Source organism: Vigna umbellata, chromosome 1, assembly GCF_029865625.1.
Source record: "Vigna umbellata cultivar VRB3 chromosome 1, Vumbellata_1.0, whole genome shotgun sequence".
In the NCBI taxonomy this organism is placed as follows: domain Eukaryota; kingdom Viridiplantae; phylum Streptophyta; class Magnoliopsida; order Fabales; family Fabaceae; genus Vigna; species Vigna umbellata.
The window spans coordinates 1,548,935-1,576,191 of NC_142165.1; the positions used below are offsets into that span (position 1 = coordinate 1,548,935).

Here is a 27,257-nt window from a genome sequence, read left to right on the forward strand (position 1 = left end):
AACGTCAGTGAGGCCGAGGTGCCGAACGTCAGGAAGCCGAACAAGAGTATGGCCGATGTATGGTTGAGCGGTAGAGGCCGAGTGACATGTGAGGCCGAGCGCTAGAGACCGAACATCAATGATGAGCGAAGTGCCGAACGCTCTAGGCCGAATGGCCGTGAGAACGAATGATCGAACGTGTGAGACGCAAATGGCCGAACGATTGAGGCAAAATGACGGAGGCCAAGCGTCCGAACGTCATTTAGTACAAATGACCGAATTCTGAAACGCCTCATGCTGAAATTGCCGAACGTCAATGAGAGCTATATGCCGAACGGTTGAGGCCAAGTCGCCGAACGTCATTTGAGACAGGTGGCCGAACGGTTGAGGCTGTAAGATCCTTGAAAAATATTTGTAAGTTAAATACTAGATAAAAAAAAAAAAAAAAAAAAGTGAATAGTAAATTGTGAATAGTAAAAGGTGAATAGTAAAAAGTGAATAGTAAAAAAAAAAAAAAAATATTTTTGGAAAGGATAAGTGTTCCACGTAGCTTTGAGATCAGAATTTATCAAATTGCAAATAAAAAATTATTTTTGTAATAGTAAAATGAATAAAAAAATGAATAGTTAAAATGAATAGTAAAAATGAATAGTAAATTTTTTTTTGCTATAAATAGCCAAGGGGGGGAGGCTGAAAATTTACACCAAAGAACTTAGAAAATTTTTGAGAGAAGAGAGTGGGAAGAATTTCAAAGGGGATATTCTGGAAGTTTTCAGAGGACGAGGGGATTAAGTCTGTAATAGAGGTAAGGGGAGCTAACTTTGAGTATTTCCTTTTGTATTATCTTGAGTCTTGGATATGCTATATTTTGTTTTTTCTGATCTTATATCTTGAATATGGAGTATTTTGTTTCTGTATGATCTTAAATTTTAAATGAGAGTATACTTTGTGTTGATATCCAAGTGTGATAGTTGTAAAATGTAATGTTGATTATGTTATGCCACTTGTATGTTATCAGTTGTTTATTTTTTTGTATTTTGGAAGGATTAGAAATTGTCTAACCGGCTCTGCCAGATTCAATTTCTTGTTTCCCCAAACATTCTATTGTTTTCCTTATTTAATTTTATTGTATTTTGGAAGGATTAGAAATTGTCTAACCGGCTCTGCCAGATTCAATTTCTTGTTTCCCCAAACTTTCTATTGCTTCAGTTATTTATTTTATTGCACTTTTGGAAGGATTAGAAGTTGTCTAACCGGCTCTGCCAGATTCAACTTCTTGTTTCCCCAAACTATTTATTGCTTTACTTATTTATTTTATTGCATTTTTGGAAGGATTAGAAGTTGTCTAACCGGCTCTGCCAGATTCAACTTCTTATTTCCCCAGACATGTATTGTTCTTGTTATTTAATTATATTGTATTTTGGGATGGATTAGAAGTTGTCTAACCGGCTCTGCCAGATTCAACTTCTTGTTTCCCATGAATTTTTATATTAAGATTATTCTTATGATTGTCAAATATTGTATTCTTCTATGACCATTTATAGTAATATCTTATTATGGGTAATTGTTTATAATTATCTTGTATGAATTCTATCATGAATGAGTTTCTTGGCTGAAATTGATCTTGTTGGAAGGTCTGGAGTAAGGATTCTGTAATAACTTGTATATGAGTATTAAATAGATGTAGTGATACTATTTGAGGTTGTTGTAAGAGGAAGTAAAAATATTAAAATTAGGCATTTTAGATTTAGAGCATAAGCGAACAAGGTAGATAATTTAAATAAATAAATTGTTAATTATTGAAGGCCTCCCTTTGTTGGTAGGATAGAGGAACCTTAAAAAACCTGAGTTGGCACATCCCTGATCATAGAGCAGCCCTGGCCTGGTCCAGTCAGTTGTGACTAGTCATATGTGTTGGCGTCGAAGGTGAGTTTGATGCGTTCAGACATCTGGGTCCTCTCCGGTGACCAATTGGGGTAAAGAAAGATCTCTAATAGGATGAAATTAAAATAAAATAAGTTAATTGGAGATGCATAAAGTTATCATGGTAAAAACTTCATATATATTTTATTTATCGTTACATTGAGCTCAGACTTTAATACGTAGTGGCTAAGATATGATGAAATGTTTTGGCTGATCTATGAATCTTTAATTGGTGAAAATATGTTGAGTTATACTCGTTATGGTCAAAAATGAGTTTATAATATGAAGTATGATAGCTGGCGATATGTTTAATTTATTGACACCAAAATAGGTTATTGTCAAATTATGATTAGAGAATGAACATGATTGAGTTATGTGGAGAAGAGGTTATGAATTGTTGATTTGATGAAATGTTGGAGTGGATAAGAGAGTATGAAATGTTGATGTGATGAAATGTTGGAGTGGATATAAGAAATTATTGCTTATGAAATGATGTTTCCTACGGGAAGTAGTATGTTCGGTTATACCATGAGAGCTTGGTATGAACAAAGTAACACCTGAGGTTAATGAAAGCAGGCAGCAAGTGGTCTGACCATAAGGCTTTGACATAAATATGTGGTTCATAAGTTTTATAGAAGCAGGCAGAGAGCGGTCTGACCATAAGGCTTCAGAGAGTAAGACATAGTATACAGGTGAGGCTTAAGGAAGCAGGCAGAGAGCGGTCTGACCATAAGGCTTCGTGAGTAAGCATAGTATAAATTGTAAGGTTTATGAAATTGAGGAAGATGATTTTGATAATGATGAATTAATGACATCGGGGTAATGATATTTGAGTAATTGTAGAAATAAATGATTAAACTATTCTTATTACAAGTTTAATGATTGATTTGATATGGTTGGCTTACCCTTATTTGTTTATGCTATGATCATATAACTCATGTTATATGTGATTAGATAATGTTGCAGATGTGGTTGAAAAAGCTTAGAGATGAGAGAGATGCGGGGAAAACCTTTCATGGATTTTTGTAAAAAGAATAAATTTGTATTGGGAAGATTATGTTGTGTAAAATTTAAAAGTTGAAATGTCAACGGTGAAGACTATATTGTTTAAAGTTTGTAAGTTTGGTATTGTACTTTGGAGTAATTGAAATAAAGTTTGATTGTTTATATGAGATATCGAATTAATTTAGTCTCTACTATCAGTAATACCCTTTAAAATATTTGGGTGTTACATTATGGTATCAGAGCAATGGTTTTCGAAAGTATTTTGGGACTATGGGGAGTGAAATTATTATTCTTAGTAAAACTATTAATTGTTATGATGAAAACGACTATTGGAGGAAATTGATATCATATGCTAAATTGTATTGTTATCTTTTTGAAGAAATCATTTAAACTCGACAAAGATGCAGCAACAACAAGTTGATCAAGTACCTCAAAATCATTCTAGTTTGAATGACTTCTTAAGGCATGATCCAACTAAATTTAATGGGGAGGCTACTCCGGATGAGGCTGACTCTTGGCTAAGGCAGAACGAGAAGATTTTTCGGGTAATAACTTGCTCAGAAGAACAAAAATTAACTTATGCATCATTTCTTTTGGTGGGGGAGGCTGAATATTGGTGGGAAAGTATGCAACAGTTGATGACGGTTCGTGGTGAGGCTGTGAATTGGGAGAACTTTAAGATAAGGTTCTTGGAAAAATATTTTCCAAACAGTGCAAAATTTGCAAGGGAGGCGGAGTTCCTGACCTTACAACAAAGGAGGTTATCAGTACAAGAGTACGTAGTAAAATTTAATTATCTCTCGAGGTTTTATACTCAGAATATCACAGAAGAATGGAGATGTCGAAAATTCGAGGGAGGACTAAGGCATGAACTGAAGAAGGTACTTATGCCATTGGAAATACAAGAGTTTCCAGCATTGGTAGAGAAAGCCAGAATGATAGAATTATTGGAGTTTGATCCAAGTAGAGTTTCCAGACTTGCCAAGGGAGAATCTTCAATGAAATTCAACAAAAAACCTTATGAAAAACCACAATTATCATATCGAGGAACAGTGAAGTGTTTTGAGTGTGGAGGAGCACATTTCAGACGTGACTGCCCTAAACTTATTGGGGAAAAAGTTGAAGGGAAGAGATGTTTCATCTGCAATGATCCGGGACACTTTGCTAATGTTTGTCCAAAGAAAAAGAAGGTGGGAGAACCACAACAACAAGATTCTGCTGAAGTAAAGCCCCGGGCAACAGGGAGAGTATTCGCAATGTCTGCAGAAGAGGCTACTAAGCCAGGTACATTAATCTTACACACCTGTATGTTGTTAGGAGAATGCGTATATGTTTTGTTTGACTCTGGAGCCACACACTCCTTTATATCCCTAGCATGTTTAGAAAGACTCGGATTACCGATGCTTGATCTAGGGTGTGAATTAGTAGTTTCTACACCAGCATCGGGACCAGTTACGACCAGTTCAGTCTGTGTCGGATGCCCGATCCAAATTGCAGGACGCAAGTTCAAAGTGAACTTGATCTGCTTACCCCTTCAAAATCTAGACATTATTTTGGGAATGGATTGGTTGACTGCCAATCACGTTCTTATTGACTGTGGGAAACAAAAGATAGAGTTTCTAAATTTGAACGATTTAGAACTAAGCTCAACTCGAGTCGTTGCGAAGGATATCAAAGATGGAGCTACCTGCTTTGTGGTGTTAGCTCAGGAGAAAAGAGAGAATACTGAAGAACAAATCATCGGAATACCTGTGGTAGAAGAATATGTTGATGTTTTTCCAGAAGAAGTACCAGGTTTACCACCTAGTCGAGAGATCGATTTCACAATAGATCTAATGCCTGGAGCTGGCCCAGTTTCTATGGCTCCATACAGAATGGCTCCTGCCGAACTAGTAGAGTTGAAAAAGCAAATCGAAGATCTGCTGGAGAAGAAGTTTATCCGTCCAAGTGTGTCTCCATGGGGAGCTCCGGTATTGCTGGTGAAGAAGAAGGATGGAAGTTCAAGGTTGTGCGTGGATTATCGACAGCTGAACAAGGTTACAATAAAGAACAAATATCCTTTGCCAAGAATCGATGATCTATTAGATCAGTTGAGAGGAGCAGAGGTGTTTTCAAAAATTGATCTCAGATCTGGGTACCATCAGATTCTGGTCAAGACGGAAGATGTGCAAAAGACGGCTTTCAGATCTCGCTACGGACACTTTGAGTACGTGGTAATGCCGTTTGGCGTGACGAATGCTCCAGCGATTTTTATGGACTACATGAACAGAATATTTCGGTCATGTTTAGATAAGTTCGTGGTAGTATTTATAGACGATATTCTTATCTATTCAGAGAATAAGGAAAAGCATGCAGAACACTTGAGGGTGGCGTTGGAAATTTTAAGAAAACATCAACTGTATGGGAAACTGTCAAAGTGTGAGTTCTGGATAGAGAAAGTACAATTTTTGGGTCATGTGATTTCTGCTCAAGGAATCTCAGTGGATCCAGCAAAGGTGGAAGCTGTGCTAAAGTGGGAGCGGCCGAAAACTGTAACTGAAGTACGAAGTTTTGTAGGATTAGCCGGTTATTACCGACGTTTTGTTGAAGGGTTTTCCAAGATTGTAGGTCCTCTAACTCAGTTAACTCGTAAAGATCAACCATTTCTGTGGACTGACAAGTGCGAAGCCAGTTTTGAGGATATGAAGCAACGACTAACGTCAGCACCAGTATTAATCATTCCAGACTCTAGCAAATCTTTTGAGGTGTACTGCGATGCGTCATATCAAGGATTGGGGTGCGTCCTAATGCAAGAAAGGAGACCTGTAGCTTATGCATCTAGGCAGCTAAAGGCGCATGAGAAGAACTACCCAACGCATGACATAGAACTTGCAGCAGTAGTATTTGCATTAAAGACATGGAGACACTACCTCTATGGGGCAAGTTTCCAAGTTTTTAGTGACCATAAGAGTCTAAAGTATTTGTTCGATCAAAAGGAGCTGAACATGCGACAAAGAAGATGGATGGAATATATGAAGGACTATGATTTCGAGCTTTTATATCACCCAGGAAAAGCCAATGTGGTGGCAGATGCATTGAGTAGGAGACAAGCTCAGATAACAACAATGATGGTGAAGGAATTAGAACTGTTAGAAAAGTTACGTGATATGAACTTGGGGTTGCAGTTAACCCCAGATCATATATGGTGTGGTCATTTAGTAATCACTAGTGACTTCTTAGAACAAGTGAAGGTTGAGCAGTCGATGGATCAAGAGTTGCAGCAAAAGATCAGGTTGTTGGACACCGATCAAGTTAAGGACTTCGTTCTAAGTAAAGATGGCATCCTTCGATTTAAGAACAGAGTGTGTATACCTGCAAAGAGTGAATTAAAACATTTAATTTTAGACGAAGGCCATAAAAGTCGTCTTAGCATACATCCAGGTATGACTAAGATGTATAAAGACCTGAAAGAGTCATTTTGGTGGAATGGAATGAAGAGGGATGTGGCCGAGTTTGTAGCAGCCTGCTTGGTGTGTCAGAAGGCAAAAGTGGAGCATCAAAAACCGGGAGGGATGTTACGACAGTTAGACATTCCTCAATGGAAGTGGGACAGTATCTCGATGGACTTTGTAACACATTTACCAAAATCATCAAAAGGTCACGATTCTATCTGGGTTATCGTTGATAGACTAACCAAGAGCGCTCACTTTTTGCCCATTAATCAACGTATGTCTCTAGAAAAGCTGACGGAGTTATACATCAGGGAAGTAGTGAGGTTGCATGGAATACCTACAAGCATTGTGTCAGACAGAGATCCAAGGTTTACTTCAAGGTTTTGGCAGACGCTACAGAAGGCTCTGGGAACGCAGTTGAGGATGAGTTCGGCTTATCACCCTCAGACTGATGGTCAAACAGAAAGGACTATTCAGTCTTTGGAGGATTTGCTAAGAACTTGTGTATTAGATCATCTTGGAAGTTGGAATGAGATACTACCATTAGTAGAATTTACTTACAACAACAGTTATCATTCCAGTATTGGTATGCCACCATATGAAGCTTTATATGGAAGAAGATGTAGAACCCCGTTGTGTTGGTTTCAAGATGGGGAAGCACTAACAGTGGGACCCGAGCTATTACAGCGAACCACAGAAAAAATAAAATTAATCCAAGATCGGATGAAAGCAACTCAAAGTAGACAAAAGTCATATGCCGACAAAAGAAGAAGACCGTTAGAATTTGAAGAAGGAGATCATGTATTCTTACGAGTAACACCAACTACAGGAGTCGGGAGAGCTATCAAGATGAGGAAACTGACACCAAAATTTCTCGGACCGTATCAGATTCTCAAAAAGATTGGGCCAGTGGCTTATGAGGTAGCATTACCACCTGGATTGGCAAATTTGCATAACGTTTTTCATGTATCCCAACTAAGGAAGTATATTCCAGATCCAAAGCATGTGTTAGAAGTTGATGAAATTCAGGTCAAGGAAAATTTAACAATGGAAGTTGGACCAGTGCGTATACTAGATGTTCAAATGAAAAAGCTAAGAGGGAAAGATATTCGCACAGTAAAAGTACTTTGGAATGAAGACACACAGGAAATGACTTGGGAATTGGAAGAATTTATGATAAAGGAATATCCATATCTCTTTTGTAAGTAATCTTTTGTTAGATAGTCTTTGTTTAAATAAATAATTTTCGAGGGCGAAAATAATTGTTGTTGGGGAGATTGTAAGATCCTTGAAAAATATTTGTAAGTTAAATACTAGATAAAAAAAAAAAAAAAAAAGTGAATAGTAAATTGTGAATAGTAAAAGGTGAATAGTAAAAAGTGAATAGTAAAAAAAAAAAAAAATATTTTTGGAAAGGATAAGTGTTCCACGTAGCTTTGAGATCAGAATTTATCAAATTGCAAATAAAAAATTATTTTTGTAATAGTAAAATGAATAAAAAAATGAATAGTTAAAATGAATAGTAAAAATGAATAGTAAATTTTTTTTTGCTATAAATAGCCAAGGGGGGGAGGCTGAAAATTTACACCAAAGAACTTAGAAAATTTTTGAGAGAAGAGAGTGGGAAGAATTTCAAAGGGGATATTCTGGAAGTTTTCAGAGGACGAGGGGATTAAGTCTGTAATAGAGGTAAGGGGAGCTAACTTTGAGTATTTCCTTTTGTATTATCTTGAGTCTTGGATATGCTATATTTTGTTTTTTCTGATCTTATATCTTGAATATGGAGTATTTTGTTTCTGTATGATCTTAAATTTTAAATGAGAGTATACTTTGTGTTGATATCCAAGTGTGATAGTTGTAAAATGTAATGTTGATTATGTTATGCCACTTGTATGTTATCAGTTGTTTATTTTTTTGTATTTTGGAAGGATTAGAAATTGTCTAACCGGCTCTGCCAGATTCAATTTCTTGTTTCCCCAAACATTCTATTGTTTTCCTTATTTAATTTTATTGTATTTTGGAAGGATTAGAAATTGTCTAACCGGCTCTGCCAGATTCAATTTCTTGTTTCCCCAAACTTTCTATTGCTTCAGTTATTTATTTTATTGCACTTTTGGAAGGATTAGAAGTTGTCTAACCGGCTCTGCCAGATTCAACTTCTTGTTTCCCCAAACTATTTATTGCTTTACTTATTTATTTTATTGCATTTTTGGAAGGATTAGAAGTTGTCTAACCGGCTCTGCCAGATTCAACTTCTTATTTCCCCAGACATGTATTGTTCTTGTTATTTAATTATATTGTATTTTGGGATGGATTAGAAGTTGTCTAACCGGCTCTGCCAGATTCAACTTCTTGTTTCCCATGAATTTTTATATTAAGATTATTCTTATGATTGTCAAATATTGTATTCTTCTATGACCATTTATAGTAATATCTTATTATGGGTAATTGTTTATAATTATCTTGTATGAATTCTATCATGAATGAGTTTCTTGGCTGAAATTGATCTTGTTGGAAGGTCTGGAGTAAGGATTCTGTAATAACTTGTATATGAGTATTAAATAGATGTAGTGATACTATTTGAGGTTGTTGTAAGAGGAAGTAAAAATATTAAAATTAGGCATTTTAGATTTAGAGCATAAGCGAACAAGGTAGATAATTTAAATAAATAAATTGTTAATTATTGAAGGCCTCCCTTTGTTGGTAGGATAGAGGAACCTTAAAAAAACCTGAGTTGGCACATCCCTGATCATAGAGCAGCCCTGGCCTGGTCCAGTCAGTTGTGACTAGTCATATGTGTTGGCGTCGAAGGTGAGTTTGATGCGTTCAGACATCTGGGTCCTCTCCGGTGACCAATTGGGGTAAAGAAAGATCTCTAATAGGATGAAATTAAAATAAAATAAGTTAATTGGAGATGCATAAAGTTATCATGGTAAAAACTTCATATATATTTTATTTATCGTTACATTGAGCTCAGACTTTAATACGTAGTGGCTAAGATATGATGAAATGTTTTGGCTGATCTATGAATCTTTAATTGGTGAAAATATGTTGAGTTATACTCGTTATGGTCAAAAATGAGTTTATAATATGAAGTATGATAGCTGGCGATATGTTTAATTTATTGACACCAAAATAGGTTATTGTCAAATTATGATTAGAGAATGAACATGATTGAGTTATGTGGAGAAGAGGTTATGAATTGTTGATTTGATGAAATGTTGGAGTGGATAAGAGAGTATGAAATGTTGATGTGATGAAATGTTGGAGTGGATATAAGAAATTATTGCTTATGAAATGATGTTTCCTACGGGAAGTAGTATGTTCGGTTATACCATGAGAGCTTGGTATGAACAAAGTAACACCTGAGGTTAATGAAAGCAGGCAGCAAGTGGTCTGACCATAAGGCTTTGACATAAATATGTGGTTCATAAGTTTTATAGAAGCAGGCAGAGAGCGGTCTGACCATAAGGCTTCAGAGAGTAAGACATAGTATACAGGTGAGGCTTAAGGAAGCAGGCAGAGAGCGGTCTGACCATAAGGCTTCGTGAGTAAGCATAGTATAAATTGTAAGGTTTATGAAATTGAGGAAGATGATTTTGATAATGATGAATTAATGACATCGGGGTAATGATATTTGAGTAATTGTAGAAATAAATGATTAAACTATTCTTATTACAAGTTTAATGATTGATTTGATATGGTTGGCTTACCCTTATTTGTTTATGCTATGATCATATAACTCATGTTATATGTGATTAGATAATGTTGCAGATGTGGTTGAAAAAGCTTAGAGATGAGAGAGATGCGGGGAAAACCTTTCATGGATTTTTGTAAAAAGAATAAATTTGTATTGGGAAGATTATGTTGTGTAAAATTTAAAAGTTGAAATGTCAACGGTGAAGACTATATTGTTTAAAGTTTGTAAGTTTGGTATTGTACTTTGGAGTAATTGAAATAAAGTTTGATTGTTTATATGAGATATCGAATTAATTTAGTCTCTACTATCAGTAATACCCTTTAAAATATTTGGGTGTTACAGAGGCCAAGTTGCCGAACGTCAGGAAGGCTCAATAACCCAGCATCTGTTTGGTCGGATGACCGAACGCTGGTGGAGCCGAGTGGACGAACGTTATTGAGGCGGGTGGCCGAATGGTTGAGGCCAAGCATCCAAACGTCATTGAGACGGGTGGCCGAACGGTCGAGTCCAAGGATGGCCGAACGTTGGAGAACGAGGTACCGAACGTTAGTGAGACGGATGGTCGAACAGTTGAGTTCCAAGCGTTCGAACGTCATTGAGACGGGTGGCCGAATGGTTGAGGCCAAGCTGCCGAACATCAGGGAGGCTCAATGACCGAGCATCTGTTTCGTCGAATGAGCGAACGCTTGTGGATCCGAATGACCGAACGCTGGAGTATTTGAGGATGAAGAACTGACAATGGAGTGCGGCTCGTTCTTGATGGTCGAACAGGAAATGGTCATACGGCAAGGAGGAAGGTTTTGCCGATTGGTCACGATATACACTCGGTCTTGTCGGTCGGTCTAGATGGACGACCTGGAAATTGTCGAACGACAATAAGGAAGGTTTTGCCGATCGGTCTCGATACATACTCGGTCTTGTCGATCGGCTTAGATGGACGACCTTGGAGGGTGGCTCGTCTTTGATGGTCGACCTGGAAATTGTCGAACGGCAATGAGGAAGGTTTTGCCGATCGGTCACGGTCGACACAGATGGACGACCTTGGAGCATCGTTGAGTCCATGTGTCGGACTTATTGGACGGTTCAGTAAAAGTGGGGTTCAGGCCAAATTAGTTGTTGCGTTCACAATGGATGGCGGCGGATTTTGGCAACGCCGACCGAGGCCCTACAGAGGAGAGATTGGATGAAACCCTCCATGACAGAGAAGGAATCATCTGTTCAGAGATTCATTCGTGAACCCTAAATTGTCGATGACGTTGGTGGTCAGGTAATGATAACCGAAGTTTGACATATGGGGATTAGAAATTTGGACGTCATGGAGGCAGAAACAAAACGGCACGTGGATGCTGTGGGTGCTGCGGAAGACGCGGAAGATGGGTGGGACAATGCGGCGGATTTGGAGGCGCCGAAAGGGCTTGTCTCTGGTTTGGGTCTGACCCACCCAGGGGTGCGATTTCTCAGAGGCACTCACTGGCGCGATTTCGCAGAGGTGCTCGCGGTGGAGTAAATGGCTCACGGAGGAGAATCCTGGCGGTGATGCGGCAGCTTCATCTTGTTGGAGTAGCCTTATCCGAAGAAGTGACTCAGCGAGGCCGAGGCTCCTCTTGTGACTTCTATGGGATGGCACTTGGTCCCACGGTGGGCGCCAAAATGTTTCGGTGTAGATGTTTTTCAGTGTGTCCTTGTTGCTCCTAGCTGTCTGGGACACTTGCTCTTCTCCAATTGTTGTTGTTCATACTCGCCGAAGGAGGGGGAGGTACCTGCAAAGATACTCCGACGCTCAAGTCAGATGTGAGTTATGGAGCCTCAGCTCTCAAGAGAGTGATTATGATACTGTTCTGAAATATTATTTAGGGTCTCTAGAACATAGAGAGAACGTACCTGAACTTTTGCCCTGTCATTGTATTTATAAGCAAAATAAAAATAACCACCTTACCTAAAAATGTGATTAGTTACTTATAAATATCTTAACCGTTTAAAATATCTAAGATATTTTATGTAATAAATATAATATTTATGTAATAAATATCTTACTACATAACAGTAACAAATAAAAAAATTGAATAAATTAAATGATAAGATTATATAAATTAATAAAAAATAAATTACAATTATTTGAAATTAGTTTAAAATAAAACCTGGATGATTTTTCTGTAAAAAAAATAATAAGAGATGTAATTAATTTAAAATAAAATGTGGTTGTTTAGAAATAATTTTAATTAAATATTGAATTATAAAAAAATAATACTAATATTATTTAATTACTTTTGTCATTATAATTTTTTTTTTATTTTTTTAGATGCTGCATTATATTCTCCATTAATATTATTTTTAAATACATTATATTTCATTATTAAACTTATTACTATAATTCAATTTTTGTTATTATGATTATTAGTTATCAATTGTATATTTTAGAAAAAAATCAAAAGTCATTTGGTAATTGGATTCTTCAATCTCTGAAATCACTTCATATTGTGAGACCTCAAATATTCTCTCATTTAGACCGAATCCGTGAGGACCCTGTTAAAACACACAAGCTTGTCCAAGACCGGATGGACGATCACGAACGGTGAAGGCTGGCGGACGAGCAATGAAGCTGTTATGGACCGGGCGGACGCTTTCTCTCCAGCTGAAGCGGATCGAGCGGCTCTATCTCTAGGGGCTCTAGGTGCTGCTGAAAACCGGACGGACGCAGAACAAGCGGCTTTGTGGCGGGCAGATGATATGGCTGGCTACGGGTGGACGGACGCCGACCGAGCAGCTCTGGCGCTTGGTGGTACTTGGAGCTAACGAGAATTGGACGGACGTTGCTGAATCCCACGAGCTGAAGAAGGCCGGATGGAGACTGGACGGACGGTCACCTCTTTGCCGAGAGTTGGACGCGCTGGGAAGTGTTTCTCCTTAGGCACTCCTGGTGGTCGTTCTCCACTCCAAGCAGGGTGGTCGGGTCCTGCCAAAGGCACTCCGACGCTCAAGTCAGTAATATGACAGAGCGATCTGTAATGCATGCATGTCTTGCGTTCTAAGCAATCTGTCCAGAAATCATACCTGAGACCTTTATTTAGATGGGCTTTTACCTTTTGGGGGCCTGGAAACAGCCTAATAATACCTTAATCATTCCTGAGTCCAGTTTTGGCCGAATGGTGGAGGTCGACTACGTACCTTGGAGGCCAAATGGCCGGACGCTTTACGTTGGATGACCGAATAACTTGGGACGAACGACAAGGAGTTCGAGGCCTGACGCTCAAATGTTGAATGCCAAATCTGGCTAACGTTGAGGCCGGACGACCAAGACTTAAGGCTTGATAGCCGACAGCTGAGGCCAAATGGTCGAGAGCTTGTTGAGGCCGGATGGCCGACAGCTAAGGCCAAATGGCCGACAGATTGTTGAGGCCGGACGGTAGAGAGTTGAGGCTTGATAGCCGATAGTTGAGGCCAAATGGCCGAAAGCATGTTGATGCCGGACGGCCGAGAACTTGTTGAGGCCGGACGGCCGATTGTTGCCCAATTTGGCAGTTATAATGAGGCTATGGACGGCCGGTCGGTTTACTCCCTTGGATAACAAACGGCTGAGGCCGAACTGTTGACGCCTTCGGAGGCTCTGCTGATATTGAAAAGTTAAGGCCTTAGTAGGCCATGTTGGGACCAAACGGTTGGGGTCCGGGGAGGCCGGGCGGTAGAGGCCGCGGAGGCCGAGATTGAGGCCAAGAGACCGAGCGGTTGTGGGTCTTCGGAGCTTGTGGTCACGCCGGACGGCAGTGGCTCTTCAGAAAGAACTCCCCGTTCTACGCCCGGCCAAGTTGAGAGTGGTTCTCGGTGGAACACTGTTCATCAACTTGGTCTTTTGGCGCGGACGGCAACGGTTCTCGGTGGAACTCTTCGTTCACCGTCCGGCCAAGCTGACAGTGGTTCATGGGAACTCCTTCGTTCATCAGCTTGGTCTTTTGATTGGCGGACGACAGTGGTTCTTTGGAAAGAACTCTCCGTTCACCGTCCGGCCAAGATGACAGTGGTTCATGGGAACTCCTCCGTTCATCAGCTTGGACTTTTTCTATGTTTGATGCGGGATGATTGAGGAGAGCCCTTTTTGCGAATATGCACTCGTGCAATTATTGCGGGTTACCTGTATTAATTACGAAGGGAATATAATCGAATTTCAAGTTTAAAGAAAGTAGATAGTTATACCGTGTAAGGTAGACCGGTGGGTTGAACATGCTCGGATCAGAATGGTTGTTCCCAGAGAGCACTTATGAGAATAATGGTCCGTGGCCCAGGAGAACTTCCCAATAGACGTTAATGACCATCCCTGGCCCAAGAGTTCCTAGAGAATCTTCGGACGGATGACAGGCCTGGTGGCTGAGTCCCTGTGTGGCCAAACGGTCGAACTCTTGTGAGGCCGATCGGCCGAATACCTGGATGTTGAGGCCACAGAAGGCCAAGCAGTAGATGTCGAGCGACCGGACACCATAAAGGTCGAACGGCCCAAACAGACGTGCGGAAGGCCGAATGGCAAATTTAATTGGAGGTCGAATGGACGAACGTATGGTGAGGTCGGACGGCCGAGAGTTGAGGCCTGATGGCCGACCGCTCGATGAGGCCGGATGGATGAGCGCATGTTGAGGCCGGATGGATGAGCGCTCTGAGGCCGGACGGACGAGCGCTTCTTGAGTCGGGACGACCGAGAGTTAAGGCCTGATGGACGAACGCTTAATGAGGCCGGATGGACGAGTGTATGTTGAGGCCTTGTGGCCGAGACCTGGGGCCGGATGGGCGAGCGCTCGTTGAGGACGGCCGGCCGAGAGCTTTTGGGCGGAAGGACGAGCGCTTGTTGAGTGGACAGACGAGAACTCGAGGCTGGACGACCGTGAATTAAGGTCGAACGGACAGGAAATCAGGCCGGACGACCGAGACTTGAGTAATATTGATGAAGCCGAGTGCAAAGGGCTGAAGGGCCGGGAGTTGACGTTCTTCTGAGGTGCCCCTCATTGCTCAATGGTTCCCTGTGTCTACAATAAGCAATACCCACTCGGCCCCACGGTGGGCGCCAAATGTTTCGACAGAATCCGTGAGGACCCTGTTAAAACACACAAGCTTGTCGAAGACCGGACAGACGATCACGAACGGTAAAGGCTGGCGGACGAGCAATGAAGCTGCTATGGACCAGGCGGACGCTTTCTCTCCAGCTGAAGAGGATCGAGCGGGTCTATCTCCAGGGTCTCCAAGCGATGCTGAAAACCGGATGGACGCGTTCTAAGCAATCTGTCCAGAAATCATACCTGAGACCTTTATTTATTTGGGCTTTTACCTTTTGGGGGCCTGGAAACGGCCCAATAATACCTTAATCATTCTTGAGTCCAGTTTTGGCCGAATGGTGGAGGTTGACTACGTACCTTGGAGGCCAAATGGTCGGACGCTTTACGTTGGACGACCGAATAACTTGGGACGAACGACAAGGAGTTCGAGGCCGGACACTCGAATGTTGAATGCCAAATCTGGCTAACGTTGAGGCCGGACGACCAAGACTTGAGGCTTGATAGCCGACAGCTGAGGCCAAATGGTCAAGAGCTTGTTGAGGCCGGATGGCCGACAGCTAAGGCCAAATGGCCGACAGCTAAGGCCAAATGGCCGACAGCTTGTTGAGGCCGGACGGCAGAGAGTTGAGGCTTGATAGCCGATAGTTGAGGCCGAATGGCCGAAAGCATGTTGATGCCGGACGGCCGAGAGCTTGTTGAGGTCGGACGGCCGATTGTTGCCCAATTTGGCAGTTATAATGAGGCTATGGACGACCGTTCGTCCTTATTGCCATCTTGGGCGGACGTTCGGTTCTTGAATGGCTGGACGCTCGGTCCTGATTGTGACCTTGGTGGGCGGCATTGTGTTAACCGCTCGCTCGGTCTATGCCAGGAGGACCTGTCGGTACACTCACAAATCTTTAGAGGGAAACACACATGTGAGCAAAAGGAACATAGCCTAAAAGAAGCAGCACAATTGGTGTTTTTTCTCATTTGCATATTAGTTTGCTAAATATTTATGACTCAGGTTGTTTAACTCACCCCTAATTGTTGGCTCAACGGATCTTCACCATAATTCAGTATCAAAAATTGCTTTCAAGGTGACAGAATTGTTGATATCTTACAAGAAATATTGTCACCTTATTCCTAGCATTATGAAGTGTATTAATGGCTATACTAAATTAGAACGAGACTAAATTTTCATGCTGCTCCATTGAGAATCAGTTTCAGCGTTTGAACAATGTATCTGAAAAGCCCTCTCCAAATCTAGAGCTGTGTAGAAATAACATTACTGATCGAGAACTTGCCGGAATCAGAGGGAGAAAAACATAAATATAAGCCAAAACCAAGAGCTTAGAAGGTAATATTACAAGCAGTTATAGTTTTAAACGGTATGTTTCGCACTTCAGACAGAGAGCACTCGTATGCAGGAATGGTCCATGACAGGGCTCCCAAAACAGAAAACATAATACTGTTTTTTTTTTTTTGGCTAAGGACGCACTCCACTACAAATCAAACACGAAATAATGTTACAAAGTGAACCTATATACCAAAAGCATTGCTTTCACGAGTTATTTTTCTCGATGGACGTTGCTATATAGTTAGTTCTACACGGTATTGACATTCAAAACCCTACCACTCATCCTTCTCTTACTATTCCTAAATTTCAATCATTCTACACCAACCACACCTGCAAGCATCGATGCGGAGACATATTCTTTTTCCAGCAGATAAACCCTATTAAAGGATCACCTTCATTTAGATCTACACGCGGTGAATCCCAACCCATACTTGATATTATATAACATATGAACCAAGGAGGAAGAAGGGACTGAGGGCATCTCAAAAAAAGAGGTCAAAAAACACTAAGTTCCAGTATATCGGGAAAAAACTTATGGCCACAATCTTTACTATTCTCTCAAGTAACCTATTTTCCTCCTCCTCGGAAACACGTGGGTCAAGATTGCGAAGGCTTTTAACAAAACTGTTGGCTTCATCCCGACGGTTGAGCTTACAATACCAATCAACAATGGAGTTATAAGTATTCTGGTCTGGTTTACATCCCTGCTTGATCATGTATCGAACTACATCAATAGCTTCAGCAAACATCGAGTCACCGGCATAAGTTGCAATAAATGTGTTGTAAGTTACAACATCAGGAATAAGTGCAGAGTCTTTCATTTCAGAAAATATTCGCGAAGCCTCCTTCATCCTACCATTTCTGCAATATGCATAAATAACAGTATTGTATGAAATTCTATCAGGTTTCGTACCTTTCTCCAGAACTTCCCTCAAGATTTCTTCTGATTTTTGAAAGTTTTCAGAACGGCTGTACATATACATTAAACTATTATATGTAGTCAAACTCGGAGAAAATCCCCTGTCATGCATGAAGTTCAAAATCTCGTTGGCTTTGGCCACCATCTGCTTCCTCCCATATATCGAAAGCATTGCATTAAGAGTAGTAATGTCAAGCAAAATACCTCTTCTCCTTAATTCCAAAAAGGCACACTCTGTATCCATCAGGAGATCACTCTTGCTGTTTACTAGAACAAGGGTCTTCAGAAGAACGGGATGTGTTTCAATAGAGCCGGAGTATATATCCTCCGCAAGAGCATTCATCCTTTCAATCTCCTTACCATTGGTATAAGCATGAAGCAAAGAAGAATATGACATCTCATTAGGTTTACACCGTCCGTCCTTCATTTCAGCAAGGACTTTCTCAGATTGTTGCCAGAGCCCTCCTCGGGCCAATGCTGCTAAAACAGCATTGTAGGTAGAAAGATCCGGCACCACTCCAGCTTCGAGCATGCTCTTGTAAACGGCCATTGCCTGGTCAAAGGAACCACACCTGCTGTAGGCACTAATCAGAGTGTTGAAAGTATCCCTCTCGGGCACAAAACCAGCTCTCTTCATTTCTTTAAATATTCCAGACACCTGGGAGTGCATTCCATTTTGTCCAAACACGGCCAGAAGGGTGTTCCAAGTAACAATATCAGGGGAGCAATTGTACGCCTTGATCTCGTCAAAAACTTTCATCATTTCGGCAAACTTTCCTCGGTTGCCATGCATCTTAATAAGGGCATTGAAGGTACAAATATTAGGCTTGCATCCCACGGATCCCATCTCTTCAAAAACTTGGATGGCAAGCTCGTCTTTTCCGGTCTTCTCAAATCCGGACAAAAGGGTGGTGTATGTAAAGACGTCAGGCTGAATCCCCTTGTCCAGCATTTGGGTTTTAAGCTGGAGTGCCTCCTCCAACAAACCACCTTTAGCACAAGCAGATATCAGGGAATTGTAAGTAACAACGGTGGGAGAAAAGGCATTGGCTTCCATCTCTCTGAGGACCTGCATAGCCTCTTTGGGGCGTCTGGACTTGCCATAAACATCCAATAAGGCATTATAGGTAACCTTGTCAGGGGTGAAACCCTCCAGCTTCATCTGCTCAAAGAGGTGAACAGCTTCTTCGTAGAGAGAACCGCGGCGACAACAACTAATAAGCGTATTGTAAGTGTAGAGATCGGGGGCAATCCCGCGAGACTTCATGGAGTCAACGAGGGCAGTGACGTTAGACCAAGGCATGCCCATTTTGCCGTATACATTGAGAACGACGTTGTATGTGATAAGAGTGGGATTGCAGCCGTCTTGTTGCATCTTGTTGCAGAGGTTGACGGCATCCATGTACCTGCCACTACTGGAGTACGCATTTATCAAACAGGTGTAGGCATAGACATCAATGTGAACGCCGTCGTTTTGGAGAGCCAGGAGCAGGGAGACGGCGGATGAGACCCGCCCCGCTTTTCCGAGAATTTTGAAGATGACAGTGATTGCAGAAGTGGTAAAAAGTGGAACGGAATGGTGAATGGTTCGAACCCATTGGAAGACGGCGAAGGCAAGTTCGCATTTGTTGTTAAAGCCTAAATTATCCCCAATATATCGGAAGCGGGATTTGGTTGGTCCAGAAGAGGACGCAGAATATTATCTAAGTGAGTGGAAACGAAATTGGAATTGGTATTGGAATCGAAACGAATTAAGGTGCGGAGAATTTGCTGACCTGAAGAAGAAAGGTCGTGAGGAGACCATGTCTTGCCGCGGTTAGGGTCGAAGGACTTCCCCAGAACGACGCGGTGTCGGGGACGAGAACTGGAACCGGTATTCAGGTCATGGAAAAGGGTGGTCATTGGCAGTGCTAAGGTTGGAGTAGGGGTAGGGGTAGGGCTGGGGCCAGGGGTCATCGTTCCAACAGAATTGGATTTGGAAGAAGGGGGCGACGGTGATGATGACGGTGACTGTGACGGTGGTCGTGGGTTTGGGAGGAGCAGAGGAATAGCCACCTTTTCTACCATCCCCATCCTCTCACTACCTTTGCTTCCTGTGACGCTGTGTGTGGAATTGGCATTCGAAGTTCGGATATTGATGCCGAAGTTTTCCTAAACACGTGTCCCGCGTAGCTTCACCAATTTTCAGTGAAATCCAAAAATGGATTCAAACTCATATACGATATCTACCCGCCTAGTAATGCAAGCAAGCCCAACTCCAACATCCCCTAACACATTACACCTTAATTTCCCAACCTTAATCCAAACAACAAATGAAAAAAAAGATGTTTTCCACATTTCTAACCACTATTATAATATTAAAATATTTTTTTTACCATAATTAATAAGAGGATCCTTCAAGTTAGCAACTTCTTATTTTTTCATCATTGGGTGATGCAAAGGAAAACGGACACAAGAGTGTACCCTTACAGAACAGACCCCAATTGCATTGGATTAGCAATTAACTAAGGTCTTAGCGTGGGTTAAAGAGAAGACAAAGTAAGAGAAGAAGTTCGGGTTCATGCCCCCCATTTCAAATCCGTAAGCAGCCTCTTTAAACCTTCTTATACAAACTTCAGAATATTAATCAGAATAATCGGAGATCTACTATGTGCGGAATTAATCTGTATGCCTTTTGTTACCATTGGAAAAAAAAAATACTTCGTAGCAATAATCTGTATGCTTACCATGTTCAGATTTCTATGCCACAGCTAGTATATTTAAAAATGACAAAAAATAGTTATAGCCGTTTATTTTCCGTTTTGAATATCAGAAAGAACAGTCATATTGTGAAATGTATCACTGTAAGTTTTCGCTTTGGCTATTTGTAACTCCTAATGCCCGTAAGTGGATAATGTTACTCCCGAACATAAAAACTATATTGTTTAAGTTCACCGATGTCACTATGTTTATTAGCAGTGAGAGTGACTAATCTTGTAAATCTGTGCAATTTCTGAAGACCTTACCAACAACAGGTTGAGACAGAGGAGGAGCCATTCAAAGTCTTCCAATTTAAAACGCCTTAGGTTCACCCTTCTCGAACTCGCATTTTGACCATTCTATGTTTGTTGCATCATTAACATGTTATCATAATAAAATAAGCACACTCTTCCAATTTAAAACGCGTAAGGTTCACCCTTCTCGAACTCACATTTTGACCATTCTATGTTTGTTGCATCATTAACATCATTATCATAATAAAATAAGCACCAGAATGGTTTACAGTGCACCGTTGTAAAGCAACGGAAGGTCGCCAACAATGAAATTGCACTAGTTCAGAAACACTGCCACCCTTTTTCACCCTTCTACTCACCCTGTTCCATAACTTATCGGCGATCCTACCTTAAACCAAAAGGTAATAGCAATTTAATCATCTCATTAATTATCCTGTGCATTCATCTTTCAAAGCTATGAATGCGGCTAAACACTTCTATATAAGCACAGGGGAATAGCAGAATAATAAACAGAACTTAGAAGCATAGCATTTAAGATATCAAATAGAAACCTAATAGTTAACCACTAACGCTCGCTGAAGAGACTACACAAATCAAAACGAACTCTTCAACCATGCTGGTTCTGCATTTCAAGAGCAAAAAAAAACTACTTTGTCGCAGGACAAAATACTCCCAAATATATCTGTTGAATACACCAATGGTCGACCTTCATACAAAAACTTAAACTTCAGTTTTAAGGAAGTGAGGGCTAATCAAGCGAGCAACCTCTAGCATACCAACTCGATCTCTCTCTTCAAATATCTTCTTCAGCTTCTCATCACAAATTATAGTCCTCTTGTCTTCAGGGTCCTATCAGAATGACACGAACGGTTCAGTTACAACTATGTGTTGCTTAATGTATTTTTGGAATGCAACATAGAAAAAGAATAACATAATATATCAAAATACCGCAGCACCAAACCAAAGAACACGAGGTAAAACTTGGAAATACATGGATGAGAAAGAAGTATGAAGAAATTGACAAGGCGCATGTAGAATAAATATATTAAAGGTAAAACATAATGAGTAGAGAGATTGGTATGGAAATGAAAAGTTAAAATACCCATTTAAAAAAGAATGAAGCAAACCCTAAAAGAAGAGAAAAAAACTGAAGGTAAAGAATAGAAGAGAATAGATTAGGTATTTGAAAAAGGAGGGAAGTTGGGGACCTGAAGATTGTTGGCCTTGATATAGGCCCAAATGAGTTTGAGGGCTTGGGTTCCGGAAATCTGTTGAGCGCCGACGAGGGCTTCCATTTCAGGGGTGACATCGCGGGGTTTCATGATGCGATTTTGCGGGAGATAACGGTTCGCACCATGCGCAGTGGAGAAGCAGAAGCAGAACGCGAAGGCCTCGTGAAGCTCAGAGCGTGGGCCTCTGGAAGGAGAACGGAGGAAGACAAGAGCCCGAAAGACAGAGACATAGCCACAGCCATAGCCACACTATCTACCCACACACAAACACAGAAACCAACAAGATAATACACTCACACTTTCTATACTTCTTCTCCCTCGCCAATATCTCCTTCAATTTATCAAAATACCCTCTCCTTTCAAATTTCTACAAACAATTTATATATTTATTATATTTATATATTAATACATACAGAATTCAACAGTAAACCGTTCCAATATTTTAAAAAGTAATGAAAAAAATATATTTAGAAAAAATCGACAATTTTGTACTTCAAATTAGAAAAAGAAGATAGAAAACAGTTGCGTTGTGAATGCCCAAACCCTAAACTTTGTTAAGAAAAATACCTCTCTTCTGTTTACTCACAGGCCCGGCCCAAGAGAAATGGCCTCAGCCCAGACGAAATCCAACTTGGTAGATAATTTACTTACCACACCTTCGAAATTTCTCATGCACTGCCTCCTTATACTGGAATTAGGAAATAAATCTTTTAAAATCATTTTGAATGAAATGCAGGAAGTAATTATAGGTGCACAACATAATTCCCAACTGGGCATTGGTTGGGTAGTGATAAGAAGCCCAACAGGTTTTCGAGGGTTTCGGTATCCAGGCAGTTTCTTCCTGCCCTTCTTATGTTTCTTCTTCCACGTTCATATAATAAATTTCCCATTTTATTTTTTTAATTGTATAATCTAAAAGACAAAAATTACATTCAGATTATCTGGAAGCTTTTCGAATTTTATAATTCAAAAACTAAACACGAGTTTGACTTCTACAACTTAAAATTAAAAATATATAGATTATATCAAAAGTTACTTTTAACTTTTAAATTATATAAATCGAAATTTTTTTATATGAAATGCTGAAAACAAATATGGAGGTGCAGGATGTCAGAACCAGTAAAATCAGAAGTCAGAAACCAGTAAAATCCATGCACGTATTGTTTAGTGGAATTCACGTGTCAAGAGGGGAGCTTGACACTCAGATGACGAGTGCCAGGTGTCAAGCGAAGAGGATCCGAAAACCAGTTAGTGGAAAACAGGTGTCGGCTGAAGAGAGGACGTTCGTTTTTGCGTTCTAAGCAATCTGTCCAGAAATCATACCTGAGACCTTTATTTATATGGGCTTTTACCTTTTGGGGGCCTGGAAACGGCCCAATAATACCTTAATCATTCCTGAGTCCAGTTTTGGCCGAATGGTGGAGGTCGACTACGTACCTTTGAGGCCAAATGGCCGGACGCTTTACGTTGGACGACCGAATAACTTGGGACGAACGACAAGGAGTTCGAGGCCGGACGCTCGAATGGTGAATGCCAAATCTGGCTAACGTTGAGGCCGGACGGCCAAGACTTGAGGCTTGATAGCCGACAGCTGAGGCCAAATGGTCGAGAGCTTGTTGAGGCCGGATGGCCGACAACTAAGGCCAAATGGCCGACAGCTAAGGCCAAATGGCCGACAGCTTGTTGAGGCCGGACGGCAGAGAGTTGAGGCTTGATAGCCGATAGTTGAGGCCGAATGGCCGAAAGCATGTTGATGCCGGACGGCCGAGAGCTTGTTGAGGCCGGACGGCCGATTGTTGCCCAATTTGGCAAAGTTATAATGAGGCTATGGACGGCCGGTCGTCCTTATTGCCATCTTGGGCGGACGTTCGGTTCCTGAATGGCTGGACGCTCGGTCCTGATTGTGACCTTGGTGGGCGACATTGTGTTAACCGCTCGCTCGGTCTATGCCAGGAGGACCTGTCGGTACACTCACAAATCTTTAGAGGGAAACACACATGTGAGCAAAAGGAACATAGCCTAAAAGAAGCAGCACAATTGGTGTTTGTTCTCATTTGCATTTTAGTTTGCTAAATATTTATGACTCAGGTTGTTTAACTCACCCCTAATTGTTGGCTCAACGGATCTTCACCATAATTCAGTATCAAAAATTGCTTTCAAGGTGACAGAATTGTTGATATCTTACAAGAAATATTGTCACCTTATTCCTAGCATTATGAAGTGTATTAATGGCTATACTAAATTAGAACGAGACTAAATTTTCATGTTGCTCCATTGAGAATCAGTTTCAGCCTTTGAGCAATGTATCTGAAAAGCCCTCTCCAAATCTAGAGCTGTGTAGAAATAGCATTACTGATCGAGAACTTGCCGGAATCAGAGGGAGAAAAACATAAATATAAGCCAAAACCCAGAGCTTAGAAGGTAATATTACAAGCAGTTATAGTTTTAAACGGTATGTTTCGCACTTCAGACAGAGAGCACTCGTATGCAGGAATGATCCATGACAGGGCTCCCAAAACAGAAAACATAATACTGTTTTTTTTTTGGCTAAGGACGCACTCCACTACAAATCAAACACGAAATAATGTTACAAAGTGAACCTATATACCAAAAGCATTGCTTTCACGAGTTATTTTTCTCGATGGACGTTGCTATATAGTTAGTTCTACACGGTATTGACATTTAAAACCCTACCACTCATCCTTCTCTTACTATTCCTAAATTTCCATCTTTCTACACCAACCACACCTCCAAGCATCGATGCGGAGACATATTCTTTTTCCAGCAGATAAACCCTATTAAAGGATCACCTTCACTTAGATCTACACGCGGTGAATCCCAACCCATACTTGATATTATATAACATATGAACCAAGGAGGAAGAAGGGACTGAGGGCATCTCAAAAAAAGAGGTCAAAAAACACTAAGTTCCAGTATAGCTGAATCGGGAAAAAACTTATGGCCACAATCTTTAATATTCTCTCAAGTAACCTATTTTCCTCCTCCTTGGAAACATGTGGGTCAAGATTGCGAAGGCTTTTAACAAAACTGTTGGCCTCATCCCGACGGTTGAGCTTACAATACCAATCAACAATGGAGTTATAAGTATTCTGGTCTGGTTTACATCCCTGCTTGATCATGTATCGAACTACATCAATAGCTTCAGCAAACATCGAGTCGCCGGCATAAGTTGCAATAAATGTGTTGTAAGTTACAACATCAGGAATAAGTGCAGAGTCTTTCATTTCAGAAAATATTCGCGAAGCCTCCTTCATCCTACCATTTCTGCAATATGCATAAATAACAGTATTGTATGAAATTCTATCAGGTTTCGTACCTTTCTCCAGAAATTCCCTCAAGATTTCTTCTGATTTTTGAAAGTTTTCAGAACGGCTGTACATATACATTAAACTATTATATGTAGTCAAACTCGGAGAAAATCCCCTGTCATGCATGAAGTTCAAAATCTCGTTGGCTTTGGCCACCATCTGCTTCCTCCCATATATCGAAAGCATTGCATTAAGAGTAGTAATGTCAAGCGAAACACCTCTTCTCCTTAATTCCAAAAAGGCACGCTCTGTATCCATCAGGAGATCACTCTTGCTGTTTACTAGAACAAGGGTCTTCAGAAGAACGGGATGTGTTTCAATAGAGCCGGAGTATATATCCTCCGCAAGAGCATTCATCCTTTCAATCTCCTTACCATTGGTATAAGCATGAAGCAAAGAAGAATATGACATCTCATTAGGTTTACACCGTCCGTCCTTCATTTCAGCAAGGACTTTCTCAGATTGTTGCCAGAGCCCTCCTCGGGCCAATGCTGCTAAAACAGCATTGTAGGTAGAAAGATCCGGCACCACTCCAGCTTCGAGCATGCTCTTGTAAACGGCCATTGCCTGGTCAAAGGAACCACACCTGCTGTAGGCACTAATCAGAGTGTTGAAAGTATCCCTCTCGGGCACAAAACCAGCTCTCTTCATTTCTTTAAATATTCCAGACACCTGGGAGTGCATTCCATTTTGTCCAAACATGGCCAGAAGGGTGTTCCAAGTGACAATATCAGGGGAGCAATTGTACACCTTGATCTCGTCAAAAACTTTCATCATTTCGGCAAACTTTCCTCGGTTGCCATGCATCTTAATAAGGGCATTGAAGGTACAAATATTAGGCTTGCATCCCACGGATCCCATCTCTTCAAAAACTTGGATGGCAAGCTCGTCTTTAACGGCCTTCTCAAATCCGGACAAAAGGGTGGTGTATGTAGAGACGTCAGGCTGAATCCCCTTGTCCAGCATTTGGGTTTTAAGCTGGAGTGCCTCCTCCAACAAACCACCTTTAGCACAAGCAGATATCAGGGAATTGTAAGTAACAACGGTGGGAGAAAAGGCATTGGCTTCCATCTCTCTGAGGACATGCATAGCCTCTTTGGGGCGTCTGGACTTGCCATAAACATCCAATAAGGCATTATAGGTAACCTTGTCAGGGGTGAAACCCTCCAGCTTCATCTGCTCAAAGAGGTGAACAGCTTCTTCGTAGAGAGAACCGCGTTGACAACAACTAATAAGCGTATTGTAAGTGTAGAGATCGGGGGCAATCCCGCGAGACTTCATGGAGTCAACGAGGGCAGTGACGTTAGACCAAGGCATGCCCATTTTGCCGTATACATTGAGAACGACGTTGTATGTGATAAGAGTGGGATTGCAGCCGTCTTGTTGCATCTTGTTGAAGAGGTTGACGGCATCCCTGTACCTGCCACTACTGGAGTACGCATTTATCAAACAGGTGTAGGCATAGACATCAATGTGAACGCCGTCGTTTTGGAGAGCCAGGAGCAGGGAGGCGACGGATGAGACCCGCCCCGCTTTTCCGAGAATTTTGAAGATGACAGTGATTGCAGAAGTGGTAAAAAGTGGAACGGAATGGTGAGTGGTTCGAACCCATTGGAAGACGGCGAAGGCAAGTTCGCATTTGTTGTTAAAGCCTAAGGCCTTGATTATCCCCAATATATCGGAAGCGGGATTTGGTTGGTCCAGAAGAGGACGCAGAATATTATCTAAGTGAGTGGAAACGGAATTGGTATTGGAATCGGAACGAATTAAGGTGCGGAGAATTTGTTGACCTGAAGAAGAAAGGCCGTGAGGAGACCATGGCTTGCCGCGGTTGGGGTCGAAGGACTTCCCCAGAGCGACGCAGTGTCGGGGACGAGAACTGAAACCGGTATTCAGGTCATGGATAAAGGTGGTCATTGGCGGTGCTGAGGTTGGAGTAGGGGTAGGGGTAGGGCTGGGGCCAGGGGTCATCGTTCCAACATAATTGGATTTGGAAGAATGGGGCGACGGTGATGATGACGGTGACTGTGACGGTGGTCGTTGGTTTGGGAGGACCAGAGGAATAACCACCTTTTCTACCATCCCCATCCTCTCACTACCTTTGCTTCCTGTGACGCTGTGGGTGGAATTGGCATTCGAAGTTCGGATATTTTATATTAGTAAATAAAGATTAATTTCTGTTTTATTAGTAATTAAATGTCAGTTTCAGTTTTTAATTTTGTACTTAAATATTATGGTGAAATATTGACCTGTTATTTAGGGATATAGTGCAGAATCTGTTTAGGAAACTGCCCACGTGCAGAGACGTGCAGAGTTGGTTTTCTTTTGTTAGAGAGTTTGTTTTCTTTGCTGCAGTAAGGCTATAAAGCCT

General features: G+C 41.2%; 2 protein-coding genes, 2 long non-coding RNA genes and 1 pseudogene across 5 annotated transcripts; 2 read left to right on the forward strand and 3 right to left on the reverse strand.

Moving 5' to 3' along the window:
• The first annotated feature begins 696 nt into the window (after positions 1–696).
• On the forward strand, positions 697–3,076 carry LOC148204376 (uncharacterized). Its single transcript, XR_015785894.1, has 2 exons — positions 697–784; positions 2,857–3,076. It is a non-coding gene; the product is annotated as an uncharacterized LOC148204376 (long non-coding RNA).
• Positions 3,077–7,939: 4,863 nt separating this feature from the next.
• Positions 7,940–10,320, forward strand: LOC148204377 (uncharacterized). The gene is made up of 2 exons (XR_015785903.1): positions 7,940–8,027; positions 10,101–10,320. It is a non-coding gene; the product is annotated as an uncharacterized LOC148204377 (long non-coding RNA).
• Positions 10,321–16,388: 6,068 nt separating this feature from the next.
• On the reverse strand, positions 16,389–19,496 carry LOC124844858 (uncharacterized). Its single transcript, XM_088091438.1, has 2 exons — positions 19,108–19,496; positions 16,389–18,970 (listed from the first exon to the last, which is right to left on the reverse strand). Exons 1-2 carry the CDS (start codon positions 19,403–19,405, stop codon positions 16,896–16,898), a joined length of 2,373 nt encoding a protein of 790 aa, XP_087947564.1. The 5' UTR covers positions 19,406–19,496; the 3' UTR covers positions 16,389–16,895.
• A 1,290-nt stretch (positions 19,497–20,786) lies between these two features.
• LOC148204378 (protein TRI1-like) lies at positions 20,787–21,890 on the reverse strand (annotated as a pseudogene). The gene is made up of 2 exons (XR_015779723.1): positions 21,534–21,890; positions 20,787–21,174 (listed from the first exon to the last, which is right to left on the reverse strand). The product of XR_015779723.1 is annotated as a protein TRI1-like (transcript).
• A 2,081-nt stretch (positions 21,891–23,971) lies between these two features.
• On the reverse strand, positions 23,972–27,004 carry LOC148204379 (uncharacterized). The gene has a single exon (XM_088091434.1). It carries the CDS (start codon positions 26,972–26,974, stop codon positions 24,458–24,460), a length of 2,517 nt encoding a protein of 838 aa, XP_087947560.1. The 5' UTR covers positions 26,975–27,004; the 3' UTR covers positions 23,972–24,457.
• Between the last annotated feature and the right edge of the window lie 253 nt (positions 27,005–27,257).